This window comes from Aotus nancymaae, unplaced genomic scaffold, assembly GCF_030222135.1.
Source record: "Aotus nancymaae isolate 86718 unplaced genomic scaffold, 86718_ANA_hifiasm-v0.15.2.pri h1tg000057l, whole genome shotgun sequence".
Taxonomy (NCBI): domain Eukaryota; kingdom Metazoa; phylum Chordata; class Mammalia; order Primates; family Aotidae; genus Aotus; species Aotus nancymaae.
This window is the reverse complement of record NW_026988471.1, coordinates 38,204,803-38,222,462: the sequence shown is the minus strand read 5'-3', so window position 1 is coordinate 38,222,462 and position 17,660 is coordinate 38,204,803. Positions and strand designations below refer to the sequence as shown.

Genomic DNA, 17,660 nt, shown 5'->3' with positions numbered 1-17,660 from the left:
ATATTTTAGGTGCGGTAATGGATCTAGTCCACCCTTCACCCTCCACCCCTTCTTTGCAGGGTTGTTTGACAGCCGGTGCAGTCCCAGCCCGTCTTTGATAATTCAACCCTCTTCAAAGAGGGAGGTCAATCACTGCTTTAGTTCTGCGCTCTGCCTGCCTCCCACGCGGGATGGTGGGCAGCTGTTCCGCGTGTTCCCCTGGAGCTTCCATGCGCTGCCTACTACACACGCCTCCCTGGCTGCCCTCCTGGCCTGCCCTCCTTTGCACCCTGGCAGGCCAACTCCAAGAGTCCGAGTGTCGGGGACAGGAGCAAGCACAGCTCACTTTTCCTGGGGGCTTTCCTCACGGTGTGTTTAGTGACCCCCTCCCTGCAATCCCAGAAAGGCTGTAGCACTCGGTGGTATCCTATGTTTTGCTGCTTCTGAAGTAATAATAATAAAGTTCGGGACACTGGCTGTCTCGTAAATGACCACTATGCTATCTGCTTGGAACTAGGACCAGATAGAGCAAGATCCAACTTTGTAGTTAGGGGAATCAGAAACGAAAAGAAGCCACTTTCTGCCGGTCCCAACCACGGTCCCTGGGCCAGGCAAACCTTCTCAAGAGTCTGGCGGCAGCGGCTGCGCACGGGTCCGCAGGAAAGCCGAGGTCTTTGGAGTCCCAAACTGCTCCGCCGCCGGCCCGGCCAGGCAGGCGCCCGGAGCCGGAACGCGCACCGGTCGGGTGCGCGCCAGGCCTGGAGCGCTCCCTCCGGGATCGCGGCTGCGCAGTCGGGCGGGAGTCGGGAAAAGTGGGAGGAGGTTGGACGAGCCGGAGTAAGGGGAGGGGGAGGAGCGGCGAAAGCGGAAGCCATGTTGGAGTTTCACCCCGAGCGAGGGGCTGCGATGGTTCCCTTCTCCTTGTGGGTGTGACCGAGTTCGGCGCGGCGGCGGGCTGCGAGGGGCGGGGACGGTTAGGCCGTTCGTCGTCGTCCGCAGCGGCGTGAGGGGAGCGGCGGCAGCGGCGGCGGCGGCGGCCGCAGCAGCGTGAAGCCGGGCGATTGTGACCGCCGGGGGAGCCGGGGGCCGGCCGCGGCGCCCTCTCTCCGTGTGGCCCCCTGAGCGCGCCCCCCCTCACCTGCCCGGGAGGGAGGCTGGGGGCACTTGGGGCCCGCCATGAACCCCGGCTTCGATCTGTCCCGCCGGAACCCGCAGGAGGACTTCGAGCTGATTCAGCGCATCGGCAGCGGCACCTACGGCGACGTCTACAAGGTAAAGGCAGGGGCCGCGCGCCGCCGAGGCCGTGGGGTCCCGACCCGCCGCCAAGCCTGGGCGCCCGAGCCCGCGCTGCCTGTCCTCGGGAGACGCTGGCGCCTGGGAGAAGTGGGGGAGGAGGAGCCGCGGACGCCGAGGGCTCTGCTGCCTTGGTGAACAAAGGGCCAAATGTGTTACCCTGAGACCTCCCCAGCCCTTACCTGAGCCCTCCGGTGGACGTGATTTTTTGCCACCTCCTCTCTTGCGCGCATTTCCAGGGAAGGGCAGAACGAGAGCGGGCCACTGCTCATCACAGTGCAGAGAGGGTCTGGGGCATTTGTTGCATTGGCAGGGTCAGCGCGACGAACCGGACAGCAGGGATCTGGCGTTGTCAAACCTGCCTGCTTCACAAGGACCTGGGATTGTCAGCTCTAGGTTGGGAGCTGCTGCTCACCAGGCCTTGGTGGTAGTTATTATACTATGTTGGGCGACCTCCATCCTCCATCGACAGCTCTCAGCGTTTAGCGTCTTATCATCCTCCTATCAGTTTCTTCTGATTTTCCAAGTAATGACTTTTTATGTGTGTAAAAGCTTTCTTTCTTTCTTTCTTTCTTTTTTTTTGAAAAAGCAACTTTGTTTTCTCTAAGTCGAATTGCACTGCGATGCCATTTAAAGTTGTTTTTTTAAAAAGTGATTTGAATACTTAGGGAAGGTACTTGTTTGACAAGGTTAGAATTCAAAGTCCATTAGCATTACAGCATGCCTGTTGTAGAGGGACCACTTCTAAATGTGGGAGGATAAATCACTCTTCCCTGGCCAACTCAACTCTTGGCCTCGCAGTTACTGCCAAGAAGAGAGGAGGTTGATGCCAAATGTGGCAGCAGTCTTGATTTAGTTGTGTATCTTCTTACTGGTAACTGAAGTTGAACTCCTCCTGTTTCACATAACACCTGAGGATGCACAAAGAAACTTAATTTTGCATTGGAAAGTTTAGTCTTAACTTTATTTTGCCCATATTTAAGCAATAGGTTTTTACTCTTCAGTATAATGCCTATGTTAACTTACATATTTAATCCAGTGCAGCTAATGTTCTGCTTTAGTCTCGTTTTGTGGATGATTTGCTTTTCCCTATCATGGATCTCATCACTTTTTCGACTAGGCAGGTATATTGAGCACACCTACAATGTATGAGATATTGGGCAAGTAAGCATTTGGGTTTTAGTAAACGATAGACTTGGTTCCAAATCTTACTAGGGGTTTCTGTTTTATTGGACAAGGACAATATTAAACAGCCATTTAAATATTTATCTGATTGCAGTTTTATTTTGTGCTGCAGAGGAGAAGAGTGTAAGGATCAGAGTTATGAGAGCATGTAATAGGACCTGATTCTGTTTGGGGTGTCAGAGGCTCATCGCCTTTTAGCTGAGATCCGAGGTGTACTGGGGAAAGAGCATTATGCCAGATAGGGGAGCATGATACGTGAAGGCTCTGAGGCCGGGTTTGAAAGAAGGTCTGTATAGTCTGAGTATCCAGAGAGGAAGGATGGCCCTAGATCTTGCAGACCTCTCAGTTCTCATTAAGAGATTGGACTTCTTTAGGACAGTTGGGTACCACTGCAGGTTTTTAAGCAGGGGAGTGAAATTAGATTTAGGTTTTTAAAAGATCACCCTACTACAGCATGAAGAATGGAATGGAGGGGAAGAGCAGTTGGGAGGCCATTGTGATAGTCAAGGTAAGAATAATGGTGTTAAGGCATATGGTGATGACTGTGAAAGTAGAAGTGGATGAATGCAAGTCGCTTATGGCTGGTTGGGCAAGTTCACTTATATTCTGATGAAAAGTTAACTAAAACTTGATGAATGTATAAGTTTTAGGTGGCAGGGTATACAGTAAATTTTTTGCAGGAATAATTGGCTGTGTACTTAACTATATTAAAAAAAACAGTAGTTAAGTCACATGATTAAAAAATAAAAAAATTAGGGCCTGTAATTTCCTATGTAATAGAAGTATAGTAAGTTGATGAATCTTTTCATTCATTTAAAATAATGATAATACTAGCTGTTTTTTATGGAATGCTTATTACTTACCAGGCACTGAAGATTTTTCTAAACAGCAAACCTGTGAGATAGGTACTGTTGTTAACTACATTTTGCAGTTGAATAAACTGAGGCACAAGGAGATTAACTTACCAAAGTTGGTAGGTGGTAAAGCCAAAATTTGAACCAGTTAGAGACTGTATTCTTAACTAATAGACAGTACTGCTTCTCTAAAGACAAGAGATGGGCAGATAATGTATTACATTTTCAGTGGAAAAACTGAGGCACACAGTTTAGCATTTGAGTTGTAGCCACATTCTGAGTTAGTGTAGATCTTTAAGTAGTAGTTGGAATACTTAAGTCCTGCTGTACTGCCAGGCCTCACTGTTTTTGTCATCTGCCAAGTAGATATCAGATAAAAAGATGCTTGGTCCCTGCCTGCCAGACTCTTCCAATACCAGTGACCAAAGCAGAGAAACTTCATGTAGTTTTTGGCATCAGATCCCCCTTTTATTTGTATTTTTGTTTATAATCAAGTTTATGCTATAAAGTTACATATTTTTGTTATTTGTTTGCTGTTTTAGATTTTTCTTATACAAATTAATTGCATTAGAGAAGTACATTGGTTTTCAAAAGCATATATATATATATATATATATATATGTTCCTTAATTTGTCAGCATTTAGGTGGTGAAAATGGAATGATTGGATTACATAAATAAGAGATCCGATTATAGTCATTCTTGGAAGGTTGGAGATTTTTATTTTGAAAACGGTTTCCTACTTAGTGTAATAACATGTACTTAAGGTGGCATGGTGTAGTTAAAAGGCACTGAATGAGGATGTGGACAATCTGGGATTTATTAGCTCTGTGACCTTGTGGAATCAACCTCTCAGAGCTGTTTTGTTGTGGAGGTACCATCTGAGGCCCTTCTGCTTTTGGTCTTGGATAAATGACTCAAATTTTACTCAGTAATTAAGTTATTTTTATTTTTTTCAGGCCAATGCTTCTATACATCTCATCTGCACTGTCTAAAAAAAGTCATATCTTGTAAGTGTCCTGTAACTGCAGGCTTTATCTGTCATGAAGTGTCTGCAGCTTGGATTACCTAGGGACCTAAGAGCTGACAACTAGAGCTCTTTGGTTGGGCCTCAGGAGGCCCATAAAGTGCTCTGAAGTTAATAGGCTTAATGTTATATGTATTTGTGTTTTTCTGTGGAGATGGCTTATGGTATTCATTGCATTCTTAAGAGCTTCATGATCCAAAAAAAAAATGAAAAGAAAAAATCCATAGGCTTTGCCGTTTGAAAAAGTTTTCTTGGGGAAATTAGATAGTTCTATTATAATAGATCACATGATCAACATTTAATATGATTTTCACATGCATTGTGCCATCTTTTCTCAGGCAGTTTTCCAACTTAATTTTTATTATTACCACCCTTTAAGTCTTTATGTCCTTATGTTTTTCTAGATACATTGCTAGAAAGAAGCAGGAGATAGTAAAGCTGGAGGTAGGATAAGGCAAAAGAGGTTTTGAAGGAATCGTCTTAATATGGTATCTAAGGAGATATCTTACCTAGTCTTATGGTTTTAGTCTGGTCTCTGTGAACGATTCCTAGCCTGTGTATCCAAGACTACAAACACAAAGATTCTAGGCTTTAAGCCTTACAGTCATCTTTAGTGACTTCTGGACTGGACTTTTTAGGCATTAGCCAAATTCTGTACACAGGCATTTTTCTAAAGTGTGGTTGGGGTGCTTCAGGAAAAGCCATACTATAAGTAGGTTAAAGACTGAGAAGTCCTATGGTAAAGAAACCTGGTAAACTTTGCTTTAATAATAAGAGACCTGATTATAGTCATTCTTGGAAGGTTGGTGGAGATTTTTATTTTGAAAACAGTTTCCTACTCAGTGTAATAACATATTTATTGTACTTAAGGTGGCATGGTGTAGTTAAAAGGCACTGAATGAGGATGTGGACAATCTGGTATTTATTAGCTCTGTGACCTTGTGGAATCAACCTGTCAGAGCTGTTTTGTTTTAGAGGTAGTATTACCATCATAGGCCCTTGATGAGAAAAACTATGAGATTCTTTTTCTCTTTAATACGTATTGCTTGTCCTTAGTCTTAGTGTCTTGAAGAACATGCTTTGAAAGGTTGATACTGATTTGTTTTATCTATGTGTGTTTGGAAGCTGTTGGCTCTGAAGCACAGGCTGCAGTGTTGCTAAGCTTCCAGGTAGCATTCATGTGGTAGTCTATGTAAACAGATTTAAGTGTCTGTGAAAGCTGGCAGGAAAAAAGGTGAGGATTGGGCAATAAAATCAGGAAACCAATTTGTATGCATTTAGAGAATTACGTGTTAGTTTATTTGTAATTAGGCGTTTTTCAAGGTGTTCTACTTAATATTATCAAAGACTAATTCTTCCATTATAATCAGCATTTGTGAGAACCTTTCTGGAAAACTCAGTTCTTAAACCTAACTGATGAAGACCTTAAGCATTTAGAAAAGAACATTTGAAGGAAGCTCAAACATTGTTATTTGGGGTTATGCTTACTTTTATTTACTTCTATTTAGGATAGAATCTAGAGAGACCAGAAGAAATGGCCCTAAACTTCAGAAAGATCATTTAAAGTTGATTAAAGTAGAATTTCCTATCATCAGTAGCTGTTTGAGATGAAAAGTGACAATGGAGTAATTTTGCTAGAATGTTTGAAAAGCAAACAAACAGGTTATCTGACTTTGATACAGATCTGATTTCCTAAAGGAGGTACTTACCTCCAACCTTTGATCTGTATATGTATTTATTTGTGAAACGTATCTAATGCATCATTTTGTATTGAGAATAAATATTTAGTTCTCTCATGAGAGTACATTGAACAGCCACCATACATTGAGCTGTGTAGTATGAGAGGAAGTGTGTTAGGAACTGTGAGTAGAGTAGCAGAAGTGACAAGACTTGGTACTTGGTATTACAGGGAACATAAAATGTGTACCTGCTATTAGCTATCATGGTTTGAGATCAAAATCTTGTTGGTTTTCTCATTTATATCATAGTAAATCTCTTACTGTCTGAGAGATTCTCTAGATACTCCGTAATTGCACAACTGGCCTCTCTGTAGCACAGCATAGTGATTTGAGAACATGGTTCTGGAGCCAGGCTGCCTGGTTTCACCACCCACTAGTTCTTTGTCCTTGGGCCAATTACTTAATCCCTCTCTGTCTCAGTTTCCTCAGTTGTAAAATGGAGTTGCTTAGAGAAGTGCTTAGGACAGTACCTGACACATAATAGTGTAGTCATTGTTAATTGCTGTTAGTGTCTAGTAGTATTTGTTATTATATATTTCTTCTACTACTGTCCTTCTAACCTACTCTGTTCCTCATGCTCTGCCTCAGGGTTTTTAGCTTGCTGTCTCTGCCTAAAATCTCTTCTCCCCCAGTATCTGTTTGGTTTGCTTCTTCCTTTAAAGTCTCAGCTCAAATGCCACCTTTTAACGAGGCTGTTCCTTACCACCCTACAAAAAACAGCACTTTTCCCACCAATTTCAAGGATATAAATCAAGGATGGATCCAGGTTTATGGGACCTGAAGTTTATGCAGTTTTGAGGACCCTCATTAAAAAAACAAACTAGAATTTTTTTAAAAAGGTATGAAAGTGAATCTTTAGAATGAGAAAAGATATCCCAACAAAATACTATAACCTTAGGTTCTTTTCTTCTGAGATTTCTTTAGGCGTTTAATCAGATATGCTCACAAAAAGATGCCTTCTGGCTCCGTCTCCACCTGGAATACTCTACGTGTCCCAGCAACTCTCAGCATTCACAGAGGGCCGTGCAAGTGAAGGGGCCTGAACTTTAACTTTTGTTAGCTTCACAAAAAATTCAGTTTGGCTCTTTACCTTTTCATTATGGCATGTATCACCACGTGTTTATTTGTTTATTGCTTGTCTCTCCCCACTAGAGTGTATATCCAGGAAACTGGTGATTTGGCTTTGTTCATTGCTGTATCACCAGTAGCTGACCCACATTAAATTCTTAATGCATGTTTGTGGAATGAATAAATGAACCAACATGAGAGGAACAAACCGTAACTGTGTGAATTTAGAGAAAGGAGATGGTTGTTTCTGACTGGGAGAAATCAGAGCAGGCCTTGCAGAGGAGGTGGCATTGGGCTTGACTTAGAGTGCTGGCAATAGTGGATACTGAATGGGTTAAATGTAATGGATTATTATGTCTTAAATCTAAAATTGGTAGGCTTAATGTGTCTTTAGCATATTAAGCAATGTTCATGACTGTTATACGCATGTGAAGATACTCTGTCATTTTGAACTAAAGACCCCTAGTGACTGACTAGTGAATCTATCAGTAGGCTATCATATATGACTTATTTTTTAATTAGTATTATTTTTTAATACAAAGCCCTTTTAGGAAGAGGACTTTCTTCACCAATACAAAAAAGGCATTCAATTCAAGAGATAAAATCATGTTTTATTTTTATTTATTTTTTCATACCACCTTTATATGTACAGAAATTGTGTTTCTTTTCTGCTTTAGTTTTTTTATTTTTTTTACAGTCTTTTTTTGTTCTGGAAGATGCCACGTTTCTGAGTTTCAACTGCCTTGACCTGATTATAGGTTTGGTTTCCTGATGTAGTAATGTACTGCCTACCTTAGCCCTTAAACTCTGTAGAAGATTTTTAAATTTGACCATAAATTTAGATATGTTCAAATAAGACATTTATTTTGTTTAAGTTCTTAGAAAGTTGAGATTATAAAAGTTCTTTCTCTATAAATCATCTACCTTCCCTTGCTCAAAGGATCTTCTCTTCGTTTGCCTGTATGCTAACCTACACCATGATTGTAAGGCCTCCCCAGCCAGTGGGATTGAGAGTCAATTAAACCTCTTTCCATTATAAGTTACCCAGTCTTGTGTATGTCTTTATTAGCAGCATGAGAACAGATTAATACATGCCCCTTCCCAGCCAGTCATAAATACCACCCACCCACAATTACTGTTCCCATTTCTGTCACCATGAAAGCTCTTTTAGAATTTTGTATAAATGAATCATGAATGAATTGCCTCAGCACTCTTGATGAAAATCACTTGACAGTACACATGTGAGTGTATTCTAGACTCTTGTTCTTTTGAGCTGTATATCTGTACTTTCACCAATACCTCATTGTCTTGTTTACTGTAGCTTTATAGAAAGTCTTGAAATTAGGCAGAGTGAGTCCTCTGATTCTGTTCTACCTTTTCAAAATGGTTTTATCTATTCTAGGTCCTTTGCTTTTCCATACCAATTTTTGAATCAGCTTTTCAAGTTAAATATATAAGCCTACTGGGATTTTGTTTTAAGTTTTGAGATAAGTAATTGTAAATTCATTGCAGAAAGAGTAAAAGAGGTCTCACATACCCCACACCCAGCTTCCCCAATGGTGATATCTTTATATACCTACAGTGCATTATCAAAATAAGGAAATTAATTGGCAATACAATTAACTAAACCTTAGTCAGATTTCATCAGTTTTTGCATGTATTCATTTTTTTATATCTTTGTATATAATTTTGTGATATTTTATCATATACACAGTCTGCTGGGATTATGTGGGATCTGTCACTTAGTGGAGAATTGAGATCTCAAATGCACTGAATCTTCTGATCTATCAAGATGGTATATCTTTACATTTATTTAGATGATCTTTATCTCATCAGTATGTTGCTTTATTTTAATTCATAAATGTTTTCCCTGGCTTTTCCTACTAATATCATGGTGAAACATAATTATGGAAAACTCCAAGGTTGCATAGTAATTATAAAATTAGCCATATTTTCAGTTTTTATGAAAATTCTCACTGTACTAATGGTTTCTGACTTCCTTTGGCTTAATCATATTCATTTTAAACCCTGAGAATATGTCCTTTTATTTATTTTATTTTTTTCCAGATGCAGTCTTGCACTGTTGCCTAGGCTGGAGTGCAGTGATGCAATCTTGGCTCACTGCAACCTCCACCTCCCAGATACAAGCAATTCCCCTGTCTCAGCCTCCCGAGTAGCTGAGATTACAGGCATGTGCCACCACACCTGGCTAATTTTTGTATTCTTAGTAGAGACAGGGTTTCACCATGTTGGCCAGGTTGGTCTTGAAGTCTTGAAGTCTTGACCTTGTGATCCACCTGCCTTGGCCTCCCAAAGTTGTGGGATTACAGGTGTGAGCCACTGTGCTTGGCTGTGGACTACTTTTAATAAAATTTGGCAAAAATGAAAGGAAGACGGGGAAAATGACTATTTAAAAAGACATCCACTTTTTCTGTGTATCCAAAGATTATAACAAAGACCTTATAAACTTGGTTTACTTTTATATGTGAGAGATATGTATTTATGTGTATTTTGCAAAACTCCTATCTTTTAAACTTATTAAAGGAAAATACTACACTTAAGGTTTACTTCATCCTTAAGTGAAAAATAAACAACACTGCTAGATTGCTTAGGAGATCCTAAAAAAATTATTATCTTGAGGAACTTAAGCTCTGATATAAGGAAACAAAATCTACATAAATAGAACATCTAAGGAACACCTCTGAGGCACTATTTTAACAATTAGAAAAAACAATAAAACTATAAATACTATAGAAATTTTAATTTAAGGGAAAGATGAGTTGACTTTCTAGAAGAGCGAATCTTGACTTGGTACTTGAAGAAAAATTGGATTTGCAATTGTAGAGAACTATGAAGTCATTCCAAAAGAGTAAATATGGGTTAAAAATACTGCTGTGGGACCTAAGTGGACAAAGAAATAATAAGACAACTATTCTAAGGAGACATACTGGGAAATGTGGTAGATAATGTTTCACATATACAAGATACGGATAAATGAATGCCAATTGAAGAATTTAAAACTCACTTCACCTACAATGTAGTATTTTTCAAATTCATTTCAAATTTCTTTTCTCTCTAACCTGCTTGGGTAGCTATTTAGATGGTATTCAGTAAGATTTATTTCTTCCCTTTCATCTCTATTGATTTAAAAGTTACAGATTTTACTTTTACGCTTTCGGTGGTTACTGTTAAAATTTGAACATGTGTAATTAGTCTAAAGTTAACTGATCTTTCCCTGTTCTCTTTCTGGTCAGTGTGTGGATTTTAGAAGGCTTAATTTCATTCATCACTTTCCTATTCTGTATTGTCTCTTTGGTTCTGCTGTCCTTAAGTGTCCCAGTTTAGTTTTTATCATTTTATACAGACATTTTTATCATTTTATACAGTGCTTTTACCCTGTAGGAGTTTCTTCTTTGCTCTCTGTTTCTTCTTGGCATTATATTCCTTCATTCTGGGTTCAGTTTTCTTTACTCTTGAAGCAGTATTTGGTAGAATTTTTTTCTTTCTTTCTTATTTTTCTTTTTAAGTGAGGAACTGTATAAGGTAAACTCTGTCTTCCTCCCCATTTTTCCAATTGTCTTTATTTTGTCTGTACTTTTAAATTGTAGTGTAGTGGAATATACAACTCTATCTAGGTGGACGGTTGCTTTTTCTGAGCACTTGGAAGATATTTTCTTGTCTTCTGGTTACCTGTTGTGCTGCTGAGAAGTCTGTTATCAATATAATTATTGTTCCTTGTAGCTAATCTTACTTTTTCCTCCCTATTTAACTTTTAAGATTTTTTTTCTTTGATTCTGATATGTACAATTTCACAATGTTATGCGTGGATTTTAATAAAAATATTTATTTTTCTTTAATCTGAAGAGTAGCGTATTTCCTCAGTCCTGGAAAATTGTGAACTGCAATGTCTTTGATATCTTTTCTTCTGCTATCTCTTTCTTGTTTCTCTTTAGAGCTCCTATTGTATTCTTTAACTTTGTTATAGTTCTCCATGTCTTCTTATGATCTATCTAACTCTTTTTTTTAATTATTATTTTTAAAATTTATTTATTTAACTTTAGGTGCATACTATATCTGGCATTTCTCCCCATGTTATCCCTCCCCACCCTCCCCTCCCTCCCCACCCACCGCTGTCTCGATTTTTCTTTTTTCTGTGTCTTGTATTATGGTTCATATCTTTATTATTTTTAATTGTGTCTGTCTAATCTGCTGTTTGAAACTTCCATTTTTAAAAAAAGTTTACTTTTTAAAAAATAATTTGAATTCACAGTATAATTGCAAAGAATGAGAGAATAATAAAAATAAAATAACTGTCATATACCCGTTCCAAGATTCACGAGTGGTTAATACTTCACTACATTTATCACTTTTTCTGTCTATATATAAATATTTATTTTTCCTGAACCATTTGAGAGTAAGTTGCAGACATCAAACTCCTTTACCCTTAAACACTCTGATGTGTATTCTCAAAATCAAAGACATTTATTTAAACTGGAATAAATTATCAAAATCAGGACATTTTAATATTAATACAATACTGTTATTTGATCTACAGACCTTATTGAAATTTCAGTGGTCCCAGTAATGTCTATTATAGCATTTTCCCAGAAATCAATCAATCCAGGAGAATCATATGCTATTTTTAGTTTATAAGACTCTTTCGTCTCTTAATCTAGAAGAGTTTTTCAGCCTTTCTTTGTGTTTTTAGACACCTGCGTTTTTGAGCAGTATACATCATTTATTTTGTAGAATGCCCCCATTTGGGGTACGTTTGATGTTTACTTTTGTTTAAATTCACGTTACACATTTTTTGGCAGAAATTTATAGTGATGTGTGTCCTCAGTGAATCATATCAGGAAGAATATGATGTTGATTAGTCCCCTTATTAATGTTGACTTTGATTATTTGGTTAACATGGGTGTGCCAGATTTCTTCATTATCAGGTTATTATTTCTTCCTTTTATAATTAATAAGTAAATTATGGGGAGATACTTTGAGACTATATAATATTTTGTTCCTCATCAGACTTATACCCATTAAGTTTAACATTTATGATGATTTGTACTTGAATTATTTGTATAAGGTTGCCAAATAATGATTTCCTGACTCCATTAATTTCTTCTACATGTATTGGTTGACATATCTAGTCTGCCACCACCTTGAGAAGACGGATTACATTCTGTTCATCCTCTGTGCCAGCCAAGGTACACAGCTCTGGAGGCTAGAAATCTGAGATCACGGTTGCAATATATTGAATTGGTTTTTCTGAGGCCTCTCTCTTTGACTTATAGTTGGCTGTTTTCTCCTGGTGTCTATACATGGTCTTCTCTCTGTTTCCAAACACAAGGAGTTTGGAGTTTGGGGTTGTAATTTGGAGTTAGATATTTAGCAGAGAAGTAGGGGAGATAAGGACTGGGAGAAGGCTATTGAGTCTAGTTAGGAGGGTATAATTGCTGTTCAGAAAGAGTAGTTAGCAAAACATCCTAATTACAAATGATTGAGAAGGTAGGAGGAAATGGTGACATTGTCTGTGGTCTGTTGTCAAGAAGTTTGATCATACTGCTTTCTTCTAGTACTGTATCATTTCTATCTTTCTCTTAGTGTTTTTCTCAGGAGTATTTATTGCACACCCATGCTGAGCTGTGTACCATGGCTAGCACAGAGGATGAACAGAATGTAATCTGTCTTCTCAAGGTGGTGGCAGACTAGATAGGGGACTAATACTGAGTAATTATAGTGTTAAGTAATATGGTGTATTTTGTGATTATTATGTGATTCCCAATAAAAGTTGAGAAGATCAGAAAAATTGCAGCTCATGGCCAAATAAAGGCTTTTTAGAAGAGTTAGAGTGAAAGCTTGGGTTGTTTGGGTTTAAATAGATAAAGTGGATGGGCATTGTAGTTGAGGTGAATATTGAAGAACAAAGACCTGGTAGGAGGAGGAATAAGGAAGAAGAGATCACGCAGGAATCAGGCCAAACTACATCAAATGATTTTTGTCGGAGAACAATGGGGAATATTAGATATTAATAACAATAGTTATCATAGATGCCATTTATAGAGTATGTACTATGTATTAGGCCTCATTTTATGTAAGCACTTTATAGGTATTCTCATTTTAATCCTCTTCACAACCTTACAAGGTAGATATTGTTGTTATTTCCATTTTACAGATACAGGAACTGAGACATAAAAAGAAAGGTCAAGAATAGGCCCAGGTCAGGTGCAGTGGCTCACTCCTGTAATACCAACACTTTAGGAGGCCCAGGTGGGTGGATTGCTTGAGCCCAGGAATTCAAGACCAGGGTGGGCAATGTGGCAAAACCCTGTCTCTACACACACAAAAAAGCCCCTGAGTCAGTAAATCTAGTAAGTGGTGAAACCAGGATTGAATTTAGGCAGTCTTACCTCTAGACCCCATGCCTTGTAGTCACTGTGTTTTGTTGTAGAAAGGTAGGGGAGACCAGAATATGTCTTGAGAAACTGTCTCCAGGTCATAAATTAAATGTGATAGAAATAAGGGAACCAATTGAAGTGTTTGATGAATAGAAGAGTAGATAGTGAGCTACTTGATGGCAGGGACAACTTCTTAGTCCTCTGAGGGATGGATGTGGTGGAGAGTGTACAGTTAGTCCTTCATCTGATATTTCAGATTATGTGGAAGATGGTATACCAGTTAGGAGTGAATGGTAATGATGTGGATTAGATTAATGACAGGGGAAATTGGGGGCATAGATGACCTGGAGAGATGGGAACGTTGAATGAAGCAAGATGTGGAGTTAGATTTTGGACAGATTGATTGAGGTGTAATATCTTCAAGAAGGAAGTTGTCTCCTCTTTCTGCTTCCACCCACTTCTGTGGAGTTATAGATTAGCAGATTTGAAAGAACCAGTAGGGAAATAGTGTCAAGAAGGATAGTAGATGATACCTAAGAATAAGAATTCTTCAGTGATGGGAGTGTCAAGGAAAGAGACATCTTTTGCCTGAGTTTTCAAAGGAATAATAGCTGTTCTGTAACTACTTCCTCACTTTTAATATTTGAGAAATTCATGGTGGCCGGTCATGATTGCTCATGCTTGTGATTCCAGCACTTCAGGATGCTGAGGTACGAGGATTGCTTGAGACCAGGAGTTCAAGACCAGCCTGGGTAACATAGCTAGACTCCTATCTCTTTAAAAAAAAAAAAAAAAGAGAGAGCCGGGCATGGTGACACATGCTTGTAGTCCCAGCTACTTGGGAGGCTGAGGCAGGAGGATCGCTTGAGCTCAGGAGTTCAAGGCTGCTGCAAGCTATGATTGCAGCACTGCACTCCAGCTTAGGCAATACAGTGAGACTCTGTCTTTAAACAAACAAACAAAAAAAGAGAATTCATGATTCATGATTTCAGTTTTTCCTTTGAATAGTGTTACTTGAGCAAATAAATGAAATAAAATATAAAGCACCTATGCTGTAAGTGTACATGTATATGGAAGTTATGGTCTTTAGTTTTGGTGTTATAAGTTACTGAATATTTCCCAGTTGAAACTGGCTAGGAATGATGGAGTAGATAAGAGTAGTGAGAGATTGATTACCCATGATTGTTTAGAGTTTCCCTTTCAACACCTGTGCATCCTTAAAAGCCCTTTTTGGACTCCTGTGTTTTTTTCAGTGCCTCAGAGGTATAAGTGACTTAAAATCTCTCTGTGACCCTAGGCCAGGGGCTTCATACTCCTCTTCCTCCATTTCATTCTCAGAAGGTGACACGGTGGAAAGAAGAAAGCATTGAAAGTGCAAAGTGATAGGAAACTCAGATGGGATATGTCATTACTAAGACTTTTTCATCTTTCTCTTTTCCATGCCTGTCCCTGTCCTGTGCTCCACCATCTCTCCTGTAAATAAAAGCACAAACTCTAAACCTTCAAAAAGCATTGAGCAGAGAATATAAAGCCTTTGGCAGAAACAGGCCACACACAGTTACGTTTACTTTTTCAGTGCCATTCAGCTTGATCAAGAATAAATTTGTCATTTTTGTTTTATAATCATCGTGTTGGGGTTTTTCTTTTGGGGTCTCTTATTTCTGGTTAGTGCTGTGATGTTAATTCACTACTACTACTGGGGTCTGCTAATCATAGAAGATGTTTTGATTTGGAATGTTGAGATTTTATTTCCTCCAGTAAACTGTTCACATGAGGTTTGACAAACTTTGTTTTCTTTCAAAAACCAAAATTGGAGGTTTCTGTTAATTACTAGGCAGAACTGCTATTTTTATAGGAGGTTTGTATTGAGTTTCTTTAACTGTTTATATCATGTTATGATGCAATATTTGAATTAAAATGTAGAGAATATTTCTATAACGTTGCTTTTATAGAAAATAATATAAAGTGAAATTTAAATAAATGGTTTTATAAGATTTTAGACAATGTATTTTTAAAATATAATTTACCTTATTTTGGTGGGCTTTAGAAAAAGTCTGTAACCTAATCTTATTTTATATGGCAGTAAAGGGATCTAGTTTTTTTTTTAAACACTATTTTTTTGTAGAAAATATTCACTTATTAATACATGATAAGATTAGTTGCTTTGGACAAGAAATACCTTTTTGTTTAAGCTTATCTTTTTAAAGTCATGCTACTTAAAACATCATTTAAAATGTTTGACTTACTGTATAATTAAGTTTTTTTAAAAAATAATCTTTGTTTAGAATACTTTTGAATTTATAAAAGTCACAAAGACTCATAACCCAGTTTCCTTTTTTTTTTTTTTTTTTTTTGACATGTTACCATGATACATTTGGCACAACTGAGGACCAGTATCAGAACATGACTATTAACTAACCTCCATTGTCTATTTGGATTTCACTAGTTTTTCTCTAATGCCTCTTTCTGTCTCAGGATTCCATCCAGGATACCATATTCTATTTAGTCACTATGTCCCCTTAAGCAGAATTTTCTGGTGTATGACAGCTTCTCAGACTTTTGGGTTTTTGATAACTTTGATAGTTTTAAAGACTGCTTGTCAGGTATTTTGTAGAGTGTTTCTAAATTTATGGTTTTTTGATGTTTTTTCTCATGGTTAGATTGGACTTACAGATTCTAGGGAGAATGAAGTATGCATGCTGTTGACATAATTTATCACCGGCAATGTTAACTTTGATCACCTGGCTGTTGTAGTTGACCAGGTTTCTGCACTGTAAAGCTACTTTTCCCTACGCTTCTGTTTTTGTACTTTTTGGAAGCAAGTCACTAAACACAGCCCCACACGCAAGAGGTAAGAAGTTAAACTTCACCTCATTGAGGAAGGGAGTAGCTTCATAAATTACCTGAAATTTTTCTGTAGGGATTTATATCTTTGCCCTCATGTATTTATTTGTTCAGTTATTTTGTATTAGTATGGATTTGTGGATATTTATTTTATACTTTGGGTTATGATCCAGTACTGAATGATTTATTTTGTTGCCCATATTGCTCCAGCTTAGCCATTGGGAGCTCTTTCAGGCTCTTATCTGTGTCCCTTTGATAGGTCCCCATCATTTTGTTTTTAACAGTTACTTTCTGGCACTGCAAGATGCTTCAGGCTCATCTTGTATGTTCTCTGCCCTAGTCTGATAATCAGCCATTTTTCCAAGGAGCCCTGGTTCCTTTTATTAGAGAATGGTATTAGATACCAAGATCTGGGTCTGCGTATGTTTGCTGTTGGCATGTCATTTCTTCTAGGATCTCTCTCAGTAGATGAAGCTAGGAAATACATGTATATACTACTAAACCATGTATACATATATATCTATAATTGTTTTAGTGTCTCTCCATCTTTACCCATTTTAAGCTAAACCTGAGTTCATACTGATGTCTCTTTATCTAATCGAGCATCACATGGTTTGTTCTAGCCTTCCCCCATTGCTTATCTATAGCTTCCTAATCCAGTAGTAAGAAACCTGGCTTTCACTGTCTGATACCCATTTACATCCAAAATTTGCTCAATTTCAGTATATCTGTATAGCTTTTTAGAAATTTTCACAACTCTTGTGTTACAAATTGACAAGCCAAACTCTTCTTGTATTTTAAAGTTACTCATTAACTCTTTGAAGTAGTAGTGATTGACCGGCAGCTGTGGCTTACACCTGTAATCCCAGCACTTTGGGAGGCCGAGGCAGGTGGATCACCTGAGGTTGGGAGTTCAAGACCAGCCTGGTCAACATGGTGAAACCTGTCTCTACTAAATATACTAAAATTAGCTGGGCGTGGTGGCAGGGACTGTAATCTCAGCTACTTGGGAAGCTGAGACAGAAGAATCCCTTGAACCCAGGAAGGGGAGGTTGCAGTGAGCTGAGATCTCACCATTGCCCTCCAGCCTGGGCAACAGAGAGAAACTCCATCTCAAAAAATAATAATAATAATAATAATAATAATTATATACCACTTACTATATGCTAAGCATTATTCTGTGAACTTTTACATGTAACAACCAATTTTAGTTCTAATCCATGCTATGATATAGGAACTTTACTTATCTCTGTTTTACAAATGAGAAGAGAGAGACC

At 38.5% G+C, this 17,660-nt stretch overlaps 1 protein-coding gene across 3 annotated transcripts in view; it reads left to right on the top strand.

The window, feature by feature from the left end:
- Positions 1–845: 845 nt before the first annotated feature.
- The window catches only part of MAP4K3 (mitogen-activated protein kinase kinase kinase kinase 3), a 181,715-nt gene continuing 164,900 nt past the window's right edge, over positions 846–17,660 (top strand). For 2 of the 3 annotated variants that reach the window (XM_012450642.2, XM_012450641.2), the window contains exon 1: positions 846–1,251. In XM_012450642.2, coding sequence (XP_012306065.2) covers positions 1,156–1,251 — 96 coding nt within the window. In that variant the 5' untranslated portion in view covers positions 846–1,155. The remainder of the gene's footprint in view (positions 1,252–17,660) is intronic. The other variant, XR_002478564.2, reaches the window with a different exon arrangement.